This window comes from Vanessa atalanta, chromosome 3 (genome assembly GCF_905147765.1).
Source record: "Vanessa atalanta chromosome 3, ilVanAtal1.2, whole genome shotgun sequence".
Classification (NCBI taxonomy): Eukaryota; Metazoa; Arthropoda; class Insecta; order Lepidoptera; family Nymphalidae; genus Vanessa; species Vanessa atalanta.
In genome coordinates this window covers 4,931,756-4,952,602 of record NC_061873.1, presented here as the reverse complement: position 1 = coordinate 4,952,602, position 20,847 = coordinate 4,931,756, and the positions used below count along the sequence as shown (strand labels likewise).

Genomic DNA, 20,847 nt, shown 5'->3' with positions numbered 1-20,847 from the left:
ATATTTATACGTTATAATGTTCTCGAGTTAACGACGTCAAGCATTCAGTTTTTTCTACCATGCACCATAAAATACGACATTCGAAAATATAACAGTCGCATTTATTTTCAAATCAAGCGAAGCATGGCATTCACAATGTGTGTTTTATGTTGTGTTGATTCATAATAATTATGAAAAAAATTGATACCACTTAAAACAATACAATACTTTATAAGTAAGATTTCATTTAATTGTATATTTTAAAATATTTTTGTCGAGTATCGATAAAAGTTTGTTTTTTGTCTATGTTATATCATGCCCAATTTTATCATTTACATTTCGATACGGTCGTATAAAAAGATTAAAGGCTCAAACTGGGCTTCAAAAGTCACATTGGGAGACAATTTGCCACACGCCGTCACGCGGACTTATCCGAGTCGGCCTCGTCGATTAGCATAAATCTCGCCAACTAACCGTCACAAATGAGCAGCAGATACACTGCCGAATACACGCATTCAGCTAAACAAACAACGAGGAGGGCATGCGATGGCACGACATTCACATGTCGCAGGACGATGCGCGACGAATCGCGACCGTTGCTCGCTCAAATAAATCAGCATTATCTCGCGAGATAGCCGCGCCTGGACCCACCCCGCCGTATCACGCGGAGCCCTGTGTCGTTCGAAAAAATTAATGACTCGGAAAAACGATTCGCTTATGAGGGATCTTTCGATGTAATTGAATTGCCCTACTGAGATCTGCTGAATTGTTGCAAACGCCGAGTCAGGTGCACCCACTTAATCTAACGGGTTTTTATTGCTACTATATCATTTCGGTCACCGCAGAGACGATTTAATTCTTTTTTCGCGTAACATTATGTTGTTTAAAGAGACTAAGAATAATGCGGCGAAATTGACTTGATTTGCATATACATCGACGAGGGCACAGGAAAAATGTGGTGTTGTTAAATCCGAGTACATTAGCTGCATTCACCCCTAAGAGATTATCATAACAAGCGTAATAGAATAATGTAAGTAACCATCTCGTGGTGGTTTGTTGTCATGCTAATCGCGCGCGGATCTAACACGGTAAACATCATTATAAAGACAGTCTTTGTGAGCCTTCACTCCATTCAATTACTGTGCATATTTCATTCGTTCAGCAAATATTATGACGTTGATATGGTTAATTTTTAATAAAGATATTTTTTTAAACGATGTCTTCGTAAATTTACGTGTTATTATAATCACAACATTTTACGATAAAAATGACGACGTGTAACGGAACGGAAAAATCGATAAACGTATTTGGTGAGTTACGTTATAATTATTAAATCGGTAAACACGATTAGAACCAGATGAAAATAAAACTCAATATATTGAGCTCATAAATCTTACGCTTTCAGATTAGTTTGCTCTTTGATATCGCTTTTGATATTGTAAATGGCGATTGTAAACTTGTCTTAATTGATTTAAATTAACATGTTTTGATATAAGAGTCTATCGTGAAGCGGCAACGGAGCGTGGCTAAGATGTTTTCCGGCGCGATGTTGCCAACGCATTACAATCACGGACTTGGCAGACAACAGCCGCTTTGATTTACTTCTCACCACCGTTTCTTTCATATAAATATTTGATCCTCGCATGATAAATAACATTCACATATTTTATACTTGCGTAAAATATTTTATATTTCACGAGAAACAAAACATTGTATTTTCTAATTGTTTCCTTGAATCGCTTTGATGTTTTGAATTCATCTGGCGTCTAGGCAAAGGGTAATTGAGATAGAAATATGTCACTTGATCAATGATGAAAGGAGTGACATTTATTATGGACATTAAATAATTAAGAGTCAAAAAATAAAATAATAGAAATGTTTTTACTGTACTGATTTAAAAATCATATTTTTTGTGTACTTTTACTTATAAGAAAATAAAAAAAAAAAACCGTATCTAGTGTCAGTTATTACGCTATCATTAGAAATCTTTATATTTTTTACTTTTTATTTTTTTCTAATTCGTATTCTCTTCAGGCCTTTAATGAATGAATATGTTGTTCATCATAGCTTGTACCTTATTAATAATTGTGTTCTTAATTTAAAAACGTTTCATGTAATATTCACAAGAGCTATTTATATATCTAAATAGAATCTGTAAAAATCTAAAGTTTATAAGTTTAAGAAATAATCAAAGGTCAGGTCGTAATTTATGGAAACTAACAAGGCCCATCCAGTGAAGCTATTCGCCGGGCAGGTCGCGCTGGGTGCACCGCGCTTACACGTACACGGGCCCGCTCGCCATTTGTCGTGCTCGCACGATAATTGTTGATATACGATCGCGATCCAACACCGTAATTGTCAACGCTTTATCTTCTAATTGGCTCGCATTTGCCAATGCCAGCGTGTCTCCTCTATTTGCGATAGTTCGCAATCAAAAAAACGCTTACCGATTTCGGTTTCATTCGCAAAGAAGAATTCGCCGCAGTACAAAAATAGCGAAAAAGAAAAGTAATTCAACGTCAATTTTGGGAGCAGTAAAAAGTAAGATTCACAAGTGCAAGTTGAAACGGCGTTTAAGAGCGAACTGAGGGCGGCGCCCACCGGGGGCGAGAAACAATTTGGAGTTTTATCGGCAGAGAGGTGGTGGGTGACCGTGTTACTGCTGATTTATGTTCATATTAACTACCAGCGAGCTAACTCGCAAATGCATACGCAGGTCGATTACCCTCACCTCTTATTCACCTGAAATAACTACTGAACGTTGTGTGTGTTACGATTTATAATATAATATATTATACTTGAACTTGCAGTTCGCAACAATTTCATATATCAGACATCAAACAATCTCTCGAGTATATCCATACTTTAATAATTAAAATTAAACTAAAATTTCTAAAGTTACATACCGTAACTAATGATCTAAAAGAAAATAAAATGACAATCTATACTTAATGAAGAAGAAAGAAACTCTTATTAATATGTCTCGATATTTAAGTTAGATTTTGTAAGTGAATGCTTGCATATAGATCTTTCGAATACATTCAACTCCCTATAAAGAACACGAGCCCGCAACTTCAACACCAAGCGCTTCTGGATTTTAATGTCATTCGAATTCAAAAGCTAATTTCACTAAAACCTTAAATGAATCGAGTTGGCCGGAGCTCTCACATTATTTAACTTGCTCCAAGTTTAAATTGAAAACGCCACCGAACTCTTTACGTAGTCCGAGGCAAATTTTGAACTTTGCTGCTGAATCGGAAATTTCTTTATAAATATCTTATTAAGCTTAAATTCAGTTGGTGTCACGCTGCCGACACTAATTTTATTCGTGAGAGACGGCGTCGGAGCGGTGGCGGGGAGGCGCGGGCCGGGAGTCAGTGTAAATGTATGCAAACGGGAAACGCGATATTTGACGGAGCTGAAAACGACAAAAGAATTAAGGAGGCACCTCGCCCCCGCGGTTGCGTCGCGAACGTTGACGCGGCGACACCGACGCCGCCCGGCCCGGAGCCCCTCGCGCTCCGACACCTCGCGAATTCACTTCGCTTTGTGTCTTATTAAGAGATTAGCTGTCACTCCAGCAGCGATCTCTCCGACGCTATTTCATTTAAATAAACAGCCTTGCAATAATAATGAACCTTCAATTTACTTCGTTACGCTCACTTGTACTATTTCGTGGCGTTGTTTATGTACTAATAAATAATAATTATTGAAATTAAACATCGATGTCTCCTTATAATCCCTTATTCGTAATGATATGGTTAAAACATAAGTTTGTTTTTAATTACAACGTCGTAGAAAACCACCTTAATTTCAATAAAGTAACGTTTTTTATAGGCTTAATAGCTCTATACATATTTAATGAAATCGTGCAACCCTATCTGTTGTTTCTGGGTTATGTGAAGTGAACACATGCAGCCTATTTGAACACAGCGTGTAATAGATGTGTGATTCATGTAAATGTACCCTTAGCAAGTGTATCGTGGGCTAATCTCACCCGCACCCCGGCCCCCACGCAATATGCCGGGGCCGGGGTGGTGGGCGCCACGGAGAAAACGTGTAAACTAATTATGTACATTTTCGTAGCCACTTATTTACATAACCACGGGCTGAGCGTCGCTTTCACCGTGAATATTTCATTTGTAATCTTTACTTTGACGGTTTAATATGACAGCTGTTGGTTTGTTTGGAGAAAACTTTTAATTTTCATCGTTTTTTTCCGGTGTCACCCTTTGTGCGCCGCCGAACGCCTCGCGCGGTAATGATAGGTCATTGTTGGAAAGTTTTTTAAAGGATAAGTGTCTCGTAAACAGTTTTTAACATATAATTTGATATTATTAACACCACGACGGGATGGTTGCTTTTGTAAGCGAATGATTATACGCTTCATCTATACATGCGGGTTTATTAAATGAAACGACACAAGTTATTTTAAGAAAAGTTTTTTGAGATCGCGTTAATAAAGTGTTATTGTGTAGCCTAGAGATACATTAATAATGTTAAGCTAAGTTATTTCTCGTCGTTCCATTAACTAATTTTCAATTGATTTAGTAGTAGTGGAACAGGAAACCAATAAATAAGACTATTAGAGGTAATGAGCGAGAGGCCATGCGTTTCGCGGGTATTTATACCGCGCCTTAGCGGGAACTAATTTATGAAAGTAAGTACGCGGAAAATATTTATGTACGCACAACAGCCCTCGCGCTTTCCGTCGATGACATCCGGTAGCCTCCCTATATGTACTAGAATTATGTATTCGTGTAATGTAAAACGCCACTTCAATTGTTACCAATCAAAATCTTTTCATTACTTTAATAACGGATATAATTATAATTTGTAAGGACTGTATTATACGAAATTAGCTTAAACAAACGTCGTTTTAAATAGACATATTATAAGCAGATAATAACTTCGTTCATGATTTAGTCCTTTGATCTCGGGTTTCGAGAAAAGCTGTAACACGTGACGCATGTACATTGCTATCTGTGTTCGGTCTCCCCTGTTGGCAGATTTAGAAGCTAACGTGACGATTATTATGCTTGTTATCCGAATGTCGGCGCTTGTATCACTTGAAACTACTTAGTAAGCATTATAATTAATAAAATAAAGACAACTGTGGGATATAAATATTTTTATATAAATACTATTTTATAATTGAAATAAATTATATAAGTTAAGTTCAAAATTATTCACAAAGGATATCCTTCGAATCATTTTTATTTTGACGATTAATAGATTACATGCTTTTCTGTTTTGTTTTTTTTGACGAATGCTCACTTTTCATGTAGGCCGTTACATTGAATAAAACTACTTTTTTCCGTACTAAACATTATAGCGCTATATACACGCCTACAGTTATATAACACGTGTAAAATGCGGTCGCATTTGTGATAATTATAGTAAAAATTCATTAAAAAAATATCAGATAAGCAACAAAAGCACAGATTATCTAACCCAGCAATGAAGTAGCAAGGTCATGACACAATCAACGGACCTCCACCCCCGTAGGTTAGAGGAGGCCCCACCCTCGCTGACATGTCGTGTAACAGACCGTACGTGCGCCCCCTCTCCGCAGCTGACGACGTTAGCAGCCGCAGACACAGGGCACGCTTGCCAGACGCTGACATACCTACTTATTGACTATGTGCTTAGACAATATGCTATATATTTAAGTCTTATCGTCGAATATTATTTAAAATGAGATAATTATTGTATTACGGTCTGAAACAACACCGAATTTACAATAACGTATTAGCAACATTAAAATAAACTTTAGTACAGGCAGGAATTGTTGTTATTTAATAGGTACCTACATGTTTCAACGTGTAGGTACCTATTCAATGCACTTTACTGTTATTTGCATGCACCATAATGTATGTTGTGTTTGCTTTAATATGTTTGTACATTTATTTGCATATATATTTAAAGTGAATACCGGGAAAGTAACAATCATTTACAGACGCACTCAATTTAATTAAATTTTAAAAATATTTATCTAACTATAAACAATATCTAACTATTGTTAAATACTATGTATGCCCATGTGTGGTTGGTGGTCCTGTGTCCTTCACGTGACAAAATGTATAAAAAATCATAATGATTAGTTTAGCAGTTAAGACGTGAAGGCATACCCAACATACTCACTAAGTTATATGAGGATATAAGTGACATTATAACATACTTTAGTTATCTCTATTCCTGGATTTTTTTTTCTCTTATCATTCGCCTTGGATTGCTTATAGTTACGCCTCAGTTCCGTACAAGTGAATGAGTTTACGCCATCGCTATGAAAATGAAAACATCCTAAGTATAGACTGCATGCATTGAGCCACGACCTAAACGCAGTTTAATAATATACGTATTTATAAAACAACTGGGTCCTGTTACGCATGCATGAGTTCCTACTGACATTACTTTTTATTATTTTAGCGAGAAGACGGTCGAGAAAATGAGCCCTCTGATGTTAAACCTCTGACCATAGACATACTTTGAAGTGTAGAATGCACCGCCATAAGGTCCTAGAGGTTCTGTCTTGTGCAATTACACTGACTCACTTTTTCTACTAACCGGAGCACGTAATAGAATAGAATAAATGTATTCTATGTATTTACTTTAAGTAGTATCGTGTTTTATGCACAAGCAAATGTCGTCATGTAACGTAATTTGCAATTGACATAATCATCATTCGTGTCCTTTTATAAATATTACATAAATTATAAGCAACATCGATGAATATTTTTTTAAGCACATACAATTATTTTAATCGAGTTAATTTTATAATAATGTCATGCGTGGTTTAGGTTCACGTTTTCGTTACGCAAACATTTATAGATAGTATCAATAATATTACCCGTAACTTCTGAATTTCAGCGTCGACTTGCGAAACTCGGCGCCGCGGAGAACGAAAACACAGGTGTAACTTGAATATACCCGTGCTGTTCGTACGTGCTAAATCGGGGGATTTGCGGGTATTAACGCGTATTCACCGCGAATTATTTCAATATATCCCGAACAATTCCAATTAATTTACTTAGAACTATAACACAAGAATGTTTTCGTGTATTTCTTAAAGTTAAGTTAGGAGATGATTGTCATTACCAAGAAAGATAAAACATTATTTTTTTTTAAGTTAGGGTTAGTGTAATTTTACGTACAAAGGATACTTTATTATATAATTTAAAATCAAAGTCAAAATCTTTATTCAATATAGAAGCGTTAAACTAGCTTTTTGACTGCAACTGTCGGCGCTTGTTTGATTGTTTTTAGAATGTTACTCATAAAGTTCGTACTATTTAGAAATTATTACTTTGATATAACACCAACGACCAGAACACTTATAATGTCGCGACTAAAACAATATTATCTTGAACTTAGTTAAGTATCTAAATAATATTGACATCTGTCCGGGTCCGACGGTCTTGCTTTATTGGAAAGACTAAAATTAAAGAAATTCAAATTTTAAAATTAAATCATTTGCTTTACTTAGACTTACTGCTTTGATCCTGTAAATGTATAATGCAGTTCATAAGCCACGGTCACATTTAGGGGATCCCAAAAACCGAGACTCATTGATATGGGATAGTTCTTATTAATTACTTGTTAAATATACAAGATTATTATTTGATATTATTTTTTATTTTTCTCTACTGCCCATGACCTTTAACTCCGACCCTGTCAAAGCCATATAGGTCTTTAAATTGATTTAATCTTTGTATCTTCTGCTTACTCAATAAAGAAATGATATATATACAAACACGTTAACGATACCTATAATTATGGTATCGAAGTGACGCAAAAATCATTTAAACCGATCACTTCGTTGGACATTAATTATCGTGTAAAGGAACATCCGACAACGTATATTCATTCAAGTTTAATATTTAACATTTTAAAACGAAAGTTCATTATGGACCCCTTGATTACATAGAACTTAATAAGGGTAGGAGGTAAGAGTGCACTGTGTCATTGCCTCAACACGCAATTAAAACTGTACGCCTAAGTAATATTTGTATAAAATCACTAATTATACAACCGCTAATAAATACTTACATGCAACATCTGCTGCAGTAATGGCCGCTGTGTTGCATTGTAGAAATGTTTTATTTGCTACGCGCGCCGCACCGCGCTCCTACCTTATAATTTTCTGTTCGTGTGAACACGAGTTTTACGTGAACCGATTAAAATGTGTTTTAGCATTCATTTTTATGTCGACCCTCATACTGGGTCACTAGACTAGTCTGTAACTTATGACTTTACTATGAAATCACAGGAATAAGGATTAAACATCTTAGTTCCGATGGTTGGTGGAGCATTGACGATGAAGGGAATGGTTAAAATTTCTTACGGAGCCAATTTTTAATGGGCAGTGGTAGCTACTTACCATCGGGTCGCCCATTTACCCGTCCGCCAACCAACTTATAAAAAAAAAGAAACAAAAAACAATAAGGAAAATTTTAAAGCGTTACTCTGATAAAAAAAGAGAACAAGAAAAATACGTAAGTTGCAAGTGGGCCGTGACAAGCGCAGTAGTTATCTGAGATCTCGCCGCTGCGTCTGACGAAGATATTAATCAGAAGAATTGACAAAATCGTGCGAGTGTCGAAAATTGAACGTGGTTTCGAACCCGGACCTCCCAAGAAGAGCGATATTTCACCCTATGCGCCATCCGCCCAGCCCCGCCCTACCAGCTCATTAAGCAACTAATACACATCAATCTTTCACACATTCCAACATGCCCATAAAAACTCTATTACATTGAAAATCAACAATTTTCTTATATAAAAACGAATGCTCTAAAACTTTAAATATAAAATTCCATTATGACAAAAAAAATATGTAAAAATGTTGTTTTTATACTTCTCGGGAAAATATCATTATAATATTGAAGTACAATATAGGCACGATATCTTTTCACCTTAATACTGATTTATTATAAATATCTACGAAATTGAATTAAATTTATATTATATATTAAATAAATCAATACGTCGATACAGATAAATGCCGACTGTTTTTGATTTTTGATCGAAGTGAGCTCCGTGACATGTTAGAATTACTACGTATGATTTTTTGCCAAGACTGACTTATCACCTCCAAAAACCCCATGTACCAATTTACCAAGGGTATACATTTTGCTTCACGCTGTTTTACCCGCGCTAAGCGTTAGTGCTCCGCCCCCGTGATCTGTATAACCTTATTCAATGACTATCTAAGGCATTTTTTTTTCATATTTGCCTAGTAGAACATGCAATTAAACGAGCGAAATCTTTAGCTTTATATAATTCTATAGATATATCTGTTCGAGATATTGTATAGGACACACCGTTCTTATTATAAGTAGGATTATTGTGGGATGTCATACGGTCATTTGTCATCTCGTCACTCACACGTCAGCGCCGTTACGCCCTTCTCCATAATCGCATCTCGAAATTCAGACGATGATGTTAAGCTTGTATTTTCAAATTAAAGATAATTAATTACATTATTGAGAAATTTAAATCATTTTCAATTTACTAACGAGTTACGATTTAATGGAATAAAATCGATTTTAATAGCTATTTTGAGTATTTATATAATTAGTTTAAATGACGCACTCAAACGTATCAAACTCGGGTTTAGTGTTTCAAACGCATCGGATGCGAGGCGACAAGTCGTGACTGCGCCGCACGTCAGTCAGTTATACCAATCTGTCATGATACCAAGCCCGTGACTGCTCGAATATGATACCGAACATTTTGACTTGTTAAGGCAATATGGTTGTTAATAGGTATTTCGGCGAAAATGTGCAAAAGATTAGTTTCAATTAAAATTAAAAAAAACTATAAGAAACAGTATCTTATATAATTTGTTCTCGATAATTTTTAGTAATAAGATTCATCGTTTTAAAATTCATCAATTGGATGGTTTATCTGTGGTAGCATCAGGCTCCAAATTACTGCCATTACATATACATTGTATTGCTGTATTTCAGTTTAAATAGTGAGTGACCCAGTGTAATTGTAGCCACAAGGGATTAAGGTCTCTAGGTATAAGTACCTAAACGACTCAGTTCCCATGGATTACGGTGCTTTACCGGTTAAAGAAGTGGTTATGTTTCTTATTATACGTCTGCCTTATAAAAAATATCACAAGTAGGTATTCACTACTATGTCTTTTTTCTTACTGTAGATTTTCATATAACAGTACAATAGTATATAGTATAAGTATAATAGATAATATTAATTGACGTATAAGGTTTTATATATAATTATAATTACAAAAAAAATTGTAATTAAAAAAACAAGTTTTTGTTTTTTTTATTATTTTATACTTTATTCCACATAAACATTAACTCAAAAAATATCTATTCGTTACCATATAATGACATTCCAAAGATACATACTTTAATACGTTTAACATTGTTTGTAAATCGACAATAAGTGCATATATATATATATCAATTACTCGACTATCATGATAATGTACGTAGATATAATCACAGTTAGATATGTGCCCGCGGCCGTAAAATTAGCGGTAAGTGGAGCCATTATTGATATGAAATATTCATTGGCCACCAGGTAGGATTGTTGTCACTTGAATTATGCAGCAGAACTCACCCGCGGCTCACTATTACCGCTAATTTGAACTAATGCGAATTGCTCGCATGATAATCAATTTAACGGATACATGTTCTCATAACTATTATGACTAGTACCTAACACGTGTACTACAAATTCGAAATGATTTTTATTTTTTAATTAAATTAGATCATTTTTTATCTGTGCAAATCAGGACCGTATTTTTCGAAGAATACGTTTCATTTGTACTTATTATCTAAATACTACTACTTTGTTATTATTATTTTGAGCATTAGTATTTTATATGCCCTCCGCGATAAATTTAAAATATAGACTGATACTTATAATTAGCTACACGCACGCACACACACAATATGTGCTACAGATAATTAATGTATCGATAAGTGTATTTACTTCGATGTCATGTAAAATCATGTTAACCATAAATAACAAAGAGTTTTTAATATTTGATCTATATATGTAAATCTAAATTAAACTAAAATTATATTTGCTACTTCGTAACGTGCAAATGAGTATCAGTAATTAGTTACTTTAACTACATTTATATTTTTGTCTACTACTTTATTACGATTATAGATATATATTCAGATATATAAAACGTATTTGTCTCTTTGTTTATCCCGTAAGCATTCTTATGTCCGCTTGAGTCGAAATATATTGTTATTGACACACGATGTCATCCTACGACATTTTAGCTTAGTACCATAGAGGCCCGACAGGTGGCAGGGATGTCTTATAGGGTTATAAAAAACACAAACGTTTCAATGCACTCCAGAACTATTTGGATTTAATCGAGAATAACTATTTTCCAATATAAGTACAATAAATTATTGAATTCGATATGTCTCGAACTGATGATTTCACATTTAATATACTTACTAATTACTGAAAAATTACGACTCAAAATTGCTTGCAAACACCTACTTGAAAATAGTATATTTTGTTTTAACAATAATAACATTTAATAATGGTAGATGTTAAGACATCTATATTAAAATTTCAGCTACGTAATTCGATTGTCAATTTAATTAAAGATATAATTAATTTAATTAAAGTTTTAATCGATTCGATTAAAACGATTATTACTCGATAAATCTGGATATATCAAAACATCATTAATGATACGAAGCGATTGCTTCAAGTGCGTTAATGAGCAAAATATGCGCGCGCCATCTGTCCCTAATCAACGAATCGAGTTAATTAAATCGCTGGCAATATGGCGGCGTATAATTGCTAATAATAAAGCGCTTTTCTGTATAATTAGACGCGCGCTGATTGGTCGAGCGGCCCTATCACGACGTGATAACATAGCGTTAATGTTTACTGCCTATCCTGTAATAGCCATTCTGTTATCATACATAGAATAATATCTTAATTTATATTTATGTAAGACTTTCGAGATATTCCTCACATTTTTCTTTTATGTTCACACGGATGCCAATTTTCCAATTGTCTTAAATTTTTCAAATATGTTTAATAATAGTAGATAGTTCTATTAATGGATACTTGTGTAAACTTCACTTGTAAAATAATGTTGCTTAAGACTATTTATATATAAGAAAGAGTCTGAGATTTCTGAGAGATGAGAAAAAATGTTATGACATGAAAAATTTAAAACCATTCTAGTTTATATATTAATAAATATATTGCAAAGTATCTATTACAAAATATTGTTAAACAAAGATAAATCCAAAAATATCGATAATGAATCAGTAAGAACTTTTATAAATGGTTCCTTCTAATAAAAGAAATATGACAGGGATTCATGGTCGAGAGATATGCAATAGTGCGTTGAGGAGATGCATCAAACCGACGCGCAGGGAAACAATGATTGACGAGTTTGCACCTCGCCTCTAATTAAGATGAAATGCGCTTGCGCACTGACACAACACACTTTGCTTATTTTTAAACCGTATCTATATTAAAATAATTGCTTATCTATATTATGAAATCAAATATAGGTTTAAATATTACAAAAAAAAATTAAATATGAATATCTATATTTCAGTTATAATTCTTTGATATATGATGTCGTATTAAAGTTTCTCGATCACGTCACGGGAATATAACAATGTCGTAACAGTAACGAGACGCGGTAAAACGGTCGCCCCTTATTTCTGTCTTCGGTATCTGCTCATTAAATCTGGTGTACGTACACGTCTCTTAATCCTTTTGCTCCAACTCGCTTTTCCACTAACTTTTGGGTGGTAGAATGATGGACGACGTCGGTGGTAATATATCATTGCGGTAATATATATCGGTGTACGCCGAGTGTCGCCATTAACGCATGCGCGAAATTGTCCGTGCCCGCACTTGCACTATCGTGAATGCTATAAGAGGCGTCTCACAAATCGACGCGCGCGACCACGGCTAAAGGTGCATAAATCTTATTAATGGTATTCTTATTTTCGTTCTCCCTCGATGTTGTAAAATAGTTAGAACGTACACTGCTAATGACGCTTTGCCTTTGTTACATCTCGTATTAACTACCACGACTATAACCGTGAAACGTAAAGATTTCATTACAAATCTTTAACCAATCATAGCTATTGTGAATTATAAGGAATCCAATGAAAACTATTCTTATGGGTGGTCTAAACGATCGAGGCTATGGCTAGCCTTATATTTAGGGTCACGAGTCAAGTCACGTTATAATTCACATTGCTCAAATTGAGATTGTCAATTGCTTTTATACGAGTCACTTCTGGTAATGTTAACAAAAAAGTGAGCGACCGCTACACGTTCCTGTTCTCAGCTTACATCAAAGATTTGTTGTTTCCGCTCTTGCCGCCTCAATGACTACCATTTTATGTCGATTTGAAGATAGTGTTACACGCGCCCGCTACCGACACCAGTTTTTGTGACACTCCTTTCTTCATACAACGAGTTTATTATCTTCAATCGTTTTTTCTTATATTTCAATTTCGCTGTTCTGTTCCTCATTAGTAACTGCTACTATTAGTGTTTTGAAATGTTAAACTTTAAACGAATAACACTCCTTGTTAGGGAAAAAATGAATGCCAGGAAACCACATTCACAGGGAAGAGGGTAATAAGAGCCATTACTTTGGCCAACCACAGGCAATTTCACAAACAGTAAGCTAAAACACACCTATACAAAAATGCCCATTCATCTTTCTACAACAGGAGACATTAAAGAATGTCTCTGTTAAGAAGGGGAAGGGGAGCTAGGGCTAGATAGTTGTATAGGAGCTGTTCTGATATAATTATATGTATTTGTGTGTTTTTTTACTACTGTTGGACTATTTTAGGCTCTAATGATTGCTAGTAGTTTTTGTCCCTAATATTGTTAGTACTTTTTTTGTGGTATATATTTATCAATTTTGACATCCTATGACGCTACGTAATATTATAAATATCATATTAATGTATTTCTTATATTAGAAATGTTTAAAATATCCGCTACTAAATGTTAAATATAAAATTACAAGGTATATCATAAAAGCAAACTTATAAGGCAACGTTGCTGTTATTATTTGCGATAATTTGCGATAACCTAACCTCTAATGAGCAAAGACGATTGGTGCCGGTTTCAGCAGGCGATAATTTTAACTCATGCAAGTAATTATCGAATAATTGCGTTAATGTGAAAATATACGCTTTAACAAAACAATAGAACGAGGAAGTCGATAAAATAAAAGAAAAATATGCAACTAATACCTTTGACTTGCCTTTTATGCTAAATTAAAAATAATAGTCTAAATTAGGGGCACATTTTTTATACTTTTTTATAATTATTAAAGTCTTTCGATATATCAATGCTTGAAATGCTTATAGATCTCAGTTTACTTTGTTTTAACAAATATAACTATCGACAGACGCATGTTCCCGACTGTTCGTGTATCGTTCGCGGGGTGCCGCGCTGAGGCGAGATACGCGGTGTTGCTGGACGTGGTGCCGGTGGACGGCAAGCGCTACCGCTACGCATACCACCGCTCCTCGTGGCTGGTGGCGGGCAAGGCCGACCCACCCGCGCCCGCGCGCCTCTACCCGCACCCCGACTCACCCTTCTCCGGCGATCAACTAAGGAAGCAGGTCGTCTCCTTTGAGAAAGTCAAGCTCACCAACAATGAGATGGATAAAAATGGACAGGTGATGAATTGTTTTCCTTTATTCGTACTTTATGAAATAACGTTTTGAAAATTAATAATTTATTAGATAATATGTATGTATTTTTTCACAGTTGGTGTTGAATTCGATGCACAAGTATCAGCCTCGTATCCACCTAGTCTTGAGACGGGAAGGTGCTATAAACGCACCGATAACAGACCTCGAGCAAGAAGAGTTCAAGACGTTCATTTTTCCTGAATGCGTGTTTACTGCAGTCACCGCCTACCAGAACCAACTTGTAAGTACATACTGTAACATAGTCTGCCCGAGCTCGGTCTGGATGGTCATAAATAAGATGTCCACTGTTTTATTTGGCATCATTTGTTGGGTATCATTCGATTTCTAAAATAGATCAGAGGAGCAAACGTTTGAAATTGCAACGAGTTGTCGGCTGACTATCGACGTAATCTATTTCTGGCGCACTAATTGCATCTCGCTGAAAGGTATGTCCAGTCTGAACAAAGGGAGGTAGCACATAATTTTTTGTTTATCAACCGGCCACCGAGGGCGACGCCGACGATGGACGGACAGCGCGGGTGATGGCCGCGTGCTGACGATTCAAGTTTTCACCGAGCTAAATATACCACTGTCTGACTCGATTGAGCATCGACGGTCTATCGATGCTAATGGATTTTCTTGTTACATCTCAACCGCTCAAAAATCTCACATTACATACGTTTGTTAAACAATATTTTACAGTCACCGACTCAGCGCCATTAAAATTTTTAATTCCAATTATATTTTAGGGTTAACAAAACGGGTTAACCTGTAAATGTCCTGATCTATTTAAAAAAGTATAAACAAAACTTTATATATAAATACACTGGTATAATTCAATACATAAGGAACTGATATCAGACTGCTACCATAGTGGCACAAAAGGGTCGATTCGTTTCCCGCTCCGCTTGTGGTACCGCTAAGCCCACCCGTATCCACACGCTGCATGTGTCGCCACGAGCAATTAATTCCCTGTCACAAGAGCGTTTGGGCGTCACAATTTCTCGTTTTGTTTTCTCCCGCGCAGTAATTAGGACGTTTTGAGGTTCATAAAGGAAGCGTTACTTTATATCGACAACGGGCTACATAAATCTTCATTCGCCCGTTAATTAGCTCTCGTGTTTCGGTTTTCTTAAAATATTAACTCCGACTCATGTTTGGACAATTCGTTAATTAATATCAGGCAATATGTGTAAGATTTTATTGAATATTTATTTCATATAATTTTAACCTTTAACAAACTCCTTTACCATAGACAATAGTTTGCTTGCTCTACTAAATGGTTTCGTCTATACGATTAGCCGTAGGAATGACTCCCCAGGGCAGGGTTATTGATAACTATTGATTCTAACGCACAACTAGATTTACAGCCAAAGCCTATTGGACTACTAACGGAATATATCGTTTTTCAATCAGAGTTAGTCGATAATATAAATATTAATTAGTATTCTATATAAGCAACCAAAATTATATAATAATAAAAGTAATATTTTACAAAAAAAATGTCATAATAAAAATAAAACTTTAAAGTGGTATCGACTCTTTGATCACGACAAGCCAGCGCGGGCGCAGCTACGATTTGGCTGACGTCACAACTCTGACAGCTTAAACATTTGTCGAACGCGGAGATAGTGTCACTGATAACCCAATCCCTTACAACAATAAGAGCACACTTAACGTGTTTGCACCTGCGCCGACCGATACGTCTTATACCCACATAATTCTATTTTTGACAACAAATTTATAAAGTGTTTGTCGCTTGGTTTAATCGGTGAATCTAAAACATTTATAAACTATTATCACTAAAAAATAAAGATAATTCACTTACACATATTTTTTAAGGTATTCGTGAAAATTTATTACAATTATCATTTTAAGGTTTTGATCTTTTAATTATACTTAGTTAAAGTTATTATTCTTAATTGTAAAGTACAGATAATTAATCCCGTAAATATCCCACAGATGGACAAAGGCCTCCCTTATTTCATAACGTTGCTTCAGTGAGAGTTGGTCGGTTAAGACACATTTCGAAGTCTCAACACGATATTTTCACCTTGGAGCGCAAGTTGATAATACGCAAATTAAGAACAGCGGCGCTTGCCCGAATTCAACCATGAATCTTCGGTAAACGTTCAATTAGTCTATCCACCAAGCCATCGCGCTCGTACTTTGGGGATATTTAATAAAATTAGCATTTTTATTATAAGTACAAGTACATACATATTTGTAATAAACAATGTAACAACTTTACAAAATGTGTCAATAAAATTTATTCACGTTGGTTATAAAATCGATTCAAAATATAACATCATTATTGGTGCTTTATCATATTGGAACGTTGATATGAGATGAGATAAAATCTTTAAAAATATGTGAAGTATATTTTTTGTGCATTTGCCGTGAGACTCGACGTCGCCGAGGACGCGCGCCGCGGGGTGGTTTCCCGGGAAAGCGACGAACCTGCTTTAATATTTAACATTTTACACCCACCACACAGTCGTTCGTTTTGTGAACAATCTTTTGTCCCGGATTCAACTCGGGGTGAGGTGACAATGTTTGTAAGAGTTTACGCGTCCTCGACACACAATGCGTTTTTTAATAACCGATGACTAGTGAATTTGTTAAGATCGATTGCTCTGTTGAGGAAGAACGGAAAAAAAACTCGCGGATGGCAACCTGGCGTGACGGATCGACTGTTCAAACATGTTTATCCCTAAGCGTATTATCTAATAAATATTTGTTTACGTAAAATCTTTAGGAACACAAGTGACTGTGCATAAATTACTTTCAATACTTATTGTGTTTTCTATGTGTACTTCAAGTACACATAGAAAACACAATATAGCGATTAGAGAGATCGAGCCAACAGTTTCGTTAGTCATACCTTTAGAATATTACACGTCTAAAGGAGATAATCACGAAAATAACTGCGCCTAATCAGCCGTACGTAAACGTACGTAGATGCGTAAACACGCTCAATAGCTACTTAATTGAAATTTATTTCTCATTTCTCAGTATCAACAATCAATATTCTAAAATCTTCAATCCGAGGCTATTCTCACATTGAACATCCACAAACGAGTTCTACTCAGACATAATCGAACAATATAAAGAAGGAGTAAAGGCAAACACAATTTCAATAACAAAGGGCAGCCATGACAAATAAACATATTTCACGGGCCAAAATGGCTGCGGTCAGGTGTCACGAGTGTCCCTCCTCCGCGCCGCGCACCTCTCGCCCTCACTTCTTTTTCTCTTCAAATAATCGATTCATTCTTATGAATACGATCCTTTTATATTTGTCAACGTGCTGCTATTAATATTTCTCGATTATATCGTAAATGACTAATGATTTATCTATAAGGTCATTGCTTCGCACACACTTGAGCTTTATGTTCAGCGTAACTTTGCACGTTTAAACATAAAACATTGAACCGAACTCTCGCATCCGATCTAAATCGTTGATATTACTAAGCAAATTATATTTATAATAATATAATTAAACGAATAATATGATATTCAAAATACAAGAAGTCAACGTACTTGCTTATGAGAGGATTTAAAATAATTTAACATGAAATTATTTATCGGTGTTCTGTCTCATTCTCTCCCGGTATGTCGGACTAAGGTTGGTTAAGCGTGATCTCCTTCTCACTCGCCATCGATCACGCGAGGTGTGACGTCACGCAGAGCCGTCGTGTGCGGCCCGTCTGAATTTATTGCGTCTGCGCACCCAGCCACCTTAAAAGATCTACATACATATATCGTAGCTTAAGCTTTACATTTACTTAATAAACTAAAAACCATATCAAATAAACGGTAGAGGATAAATTTCTGATGATATTTTATCATGCAGTAAGAAGATTTTTCGTACCATTTGTAAAATAACAGAAAAATATAAACCTCCTTGACACGATCTTAATTTTTATATAATGAAATAAATTTTAATCAATATTTTATATTTATAATTTACTAACCATCGAGTATACCATGAATATCTTATTTTAAATCAATCATCGCTATTATTGCTCAATTGAGGCTCATACAGATTCGTCTTAGTGATTAACGGCATTTTAATAAGCACTTTTTGCTTTATATGGTAGATATATTCCTTCAATTGTCATCTTTACCAACACACCTTTTTTCTAAATCAAATATACTCGTATTAATTGACCTTGTTTTAGCTTAAGAGCACTTTACAATTATCACATTTTTAATCTGTACCACATGTAACCAACCGTAGATTTGACTTTGACGTATGTCATTTCAATTCTGTTTATTTTCTCACCACCGTTGTAACTTGATGTAAATTGTTTATAAAAACTGTTTTTGTATTGAAATGTGGCAGATCGCCTACTCACTGATCTTTAGAATCTACAGTCGTGATTACGGACACGAATGTAAGGTCGACCTCATATTAACTGTGGGCCCATTAAGAGATCTTTTGACTCAGCTTAGAGGAACTTCCGACGGGATTCAATATTAAATCAACATTTTTAATATGGAAATTAATAAAACGAATGATTTTAATTTTCAATTAATAAATAATGATAACAAAAAAATTATAAATATTTAATTGATAGAAATATCGACTGCAAATTATGTGGATGAGTAGAGTACTAGTAAGGATTGCAAATGAAATTGCTGATGAATTATACAATTTACATGAAATATCTTTTATTCTCTCGATCGGCACAATACGGGAAAGTTTACAACTTATCGAATTACTGGACGAAGAAGATGAGCTATAAACACTCCTTTTGTTCGGACATCTCGCATGCATTTCGACTTAAAAGTTATTAAATTTATGAAATAATTATTAGTTTAAATAATTCTTGATTGTTTTAATGTTAATAGCCGATAATGTAACCTTTAAATGCTCATATTAGCACAAGTTTATTTATAATAAATAAAAGGAAGGAATGTAACGGGCTTCACCTACTTACCGATGCCACATGCATCGGCCGTAATTTCGGAACACTTGCAAAATAATAAAGCATTGCATTCTCGAAATCGTCGTTTACAGCTCCCGCAGCTGTTGGCCGTTTTAAATTTATTGTCTTACCGCAATTCCTATAATCACTGAAACTTTAGATATCTACTTACATACGTTAACATTGAGATTAACGTTAATGAATCTTCGACATTTTCAAACAAATACTTACTTAGTTAATTAATTTTTAAGATGCACAATTTTTCTAGTGCAAGGAAAAAATTAAATAAAAATATATACGTACATAGTAAAAATAAACTTTTATTTATTTGGTTTAATTGTACAACGGTTCGAATTTAATTTGAATTATTTTTATAAATTGTGGTCAAAGTGATATCATATTAAAAATATAAATAATGTTGATGTTAAATTAGCAGTAAAACAGTTAACAGTTAAGAGCTACAATCCCGTACATCAGACTGCGCCCTATATCAATCAATACAACTATAAGGAGAACGGTCGTGGTAACGTGACATTTATTTATTCCCTAGAATGTTGCTGTCATGTCCCCTTCCTCGTACCGCCATGTTTACACGAATGATTCTTTATTTTTCATTTTAAAATAAGCTTACAAGCCAAACCCGCAAGGATATTTGTTTCAGTTTTGTTAAATATTAAATACCTACGACAATTTTAGTTTTACAATGATTGCGATTTTTAATAAAGTTCTAGGTTATTATTATTACTAAATAATCTTAATTTTTTTTACGAATGTAACACCAAATGTACCTTCTATATGATATCGTTTCTGAGAATGTTGGCAATAAATAATGGCATTATTAAAATTTCTATATTAACTATGCATGCGCAGGCGCAGTAAGTTAACCTCGTCTATATAAATTCACCTCGTCTTAACGCTTTTTTCTGTAAGTTTTTTGTCTCCCGCCCGGGAATAATGTCATTAAGGCGCCTTTAATGTTGTCAGTGAGCGAGCGCGGCACGCCGCCCAAGGAGAACGTTTGTTGATACTTAAATTAGGTTGTTTTGACACGCCTCGTCCTTATGTTTGTACTAAATCTAATAAACGTCTGTTACGTGAAAGCGATTCATTCATTACTCAAGTGCGTTACGTTGTACGTATGTACCCTATTTTAATAAAACAATTCAATTTGTCATTATAATACCATTTATAATATGGTCACCATATTTATACTTCTTATAAAATATTAAA

At 34.9% G+C, this 20,847-nt stretch overlaps 1 protein-coding gene across 2 annotated transcripts in view; it reads left to right on the top strand.

The window, feature by feature from the left end:
- The window catches only part of LOC125076961 (T-box transcription factor TBX20-like), a 30,360-nt gene that overhangs the window by 4,919 nt on the left and 4,594 nt on the right, over positions 1-20,847 (top strand). For both annotated transcript variants that reach the window (XM_047688717.1, XM_047688716.1), the window contains exons 3-4: positions 14,395-14,668; positions 14,760-14,924. In XM_047688717.1, coding sequence (XP_047544673.1) covers positions 14,395-14,668; positions 14,760-14,924 — 439 coding nt within the window. The remainder of the gene's footprint in view (positions 1-14,394; positions 14,669-14,759; positions 14,925-20,847) is intronic.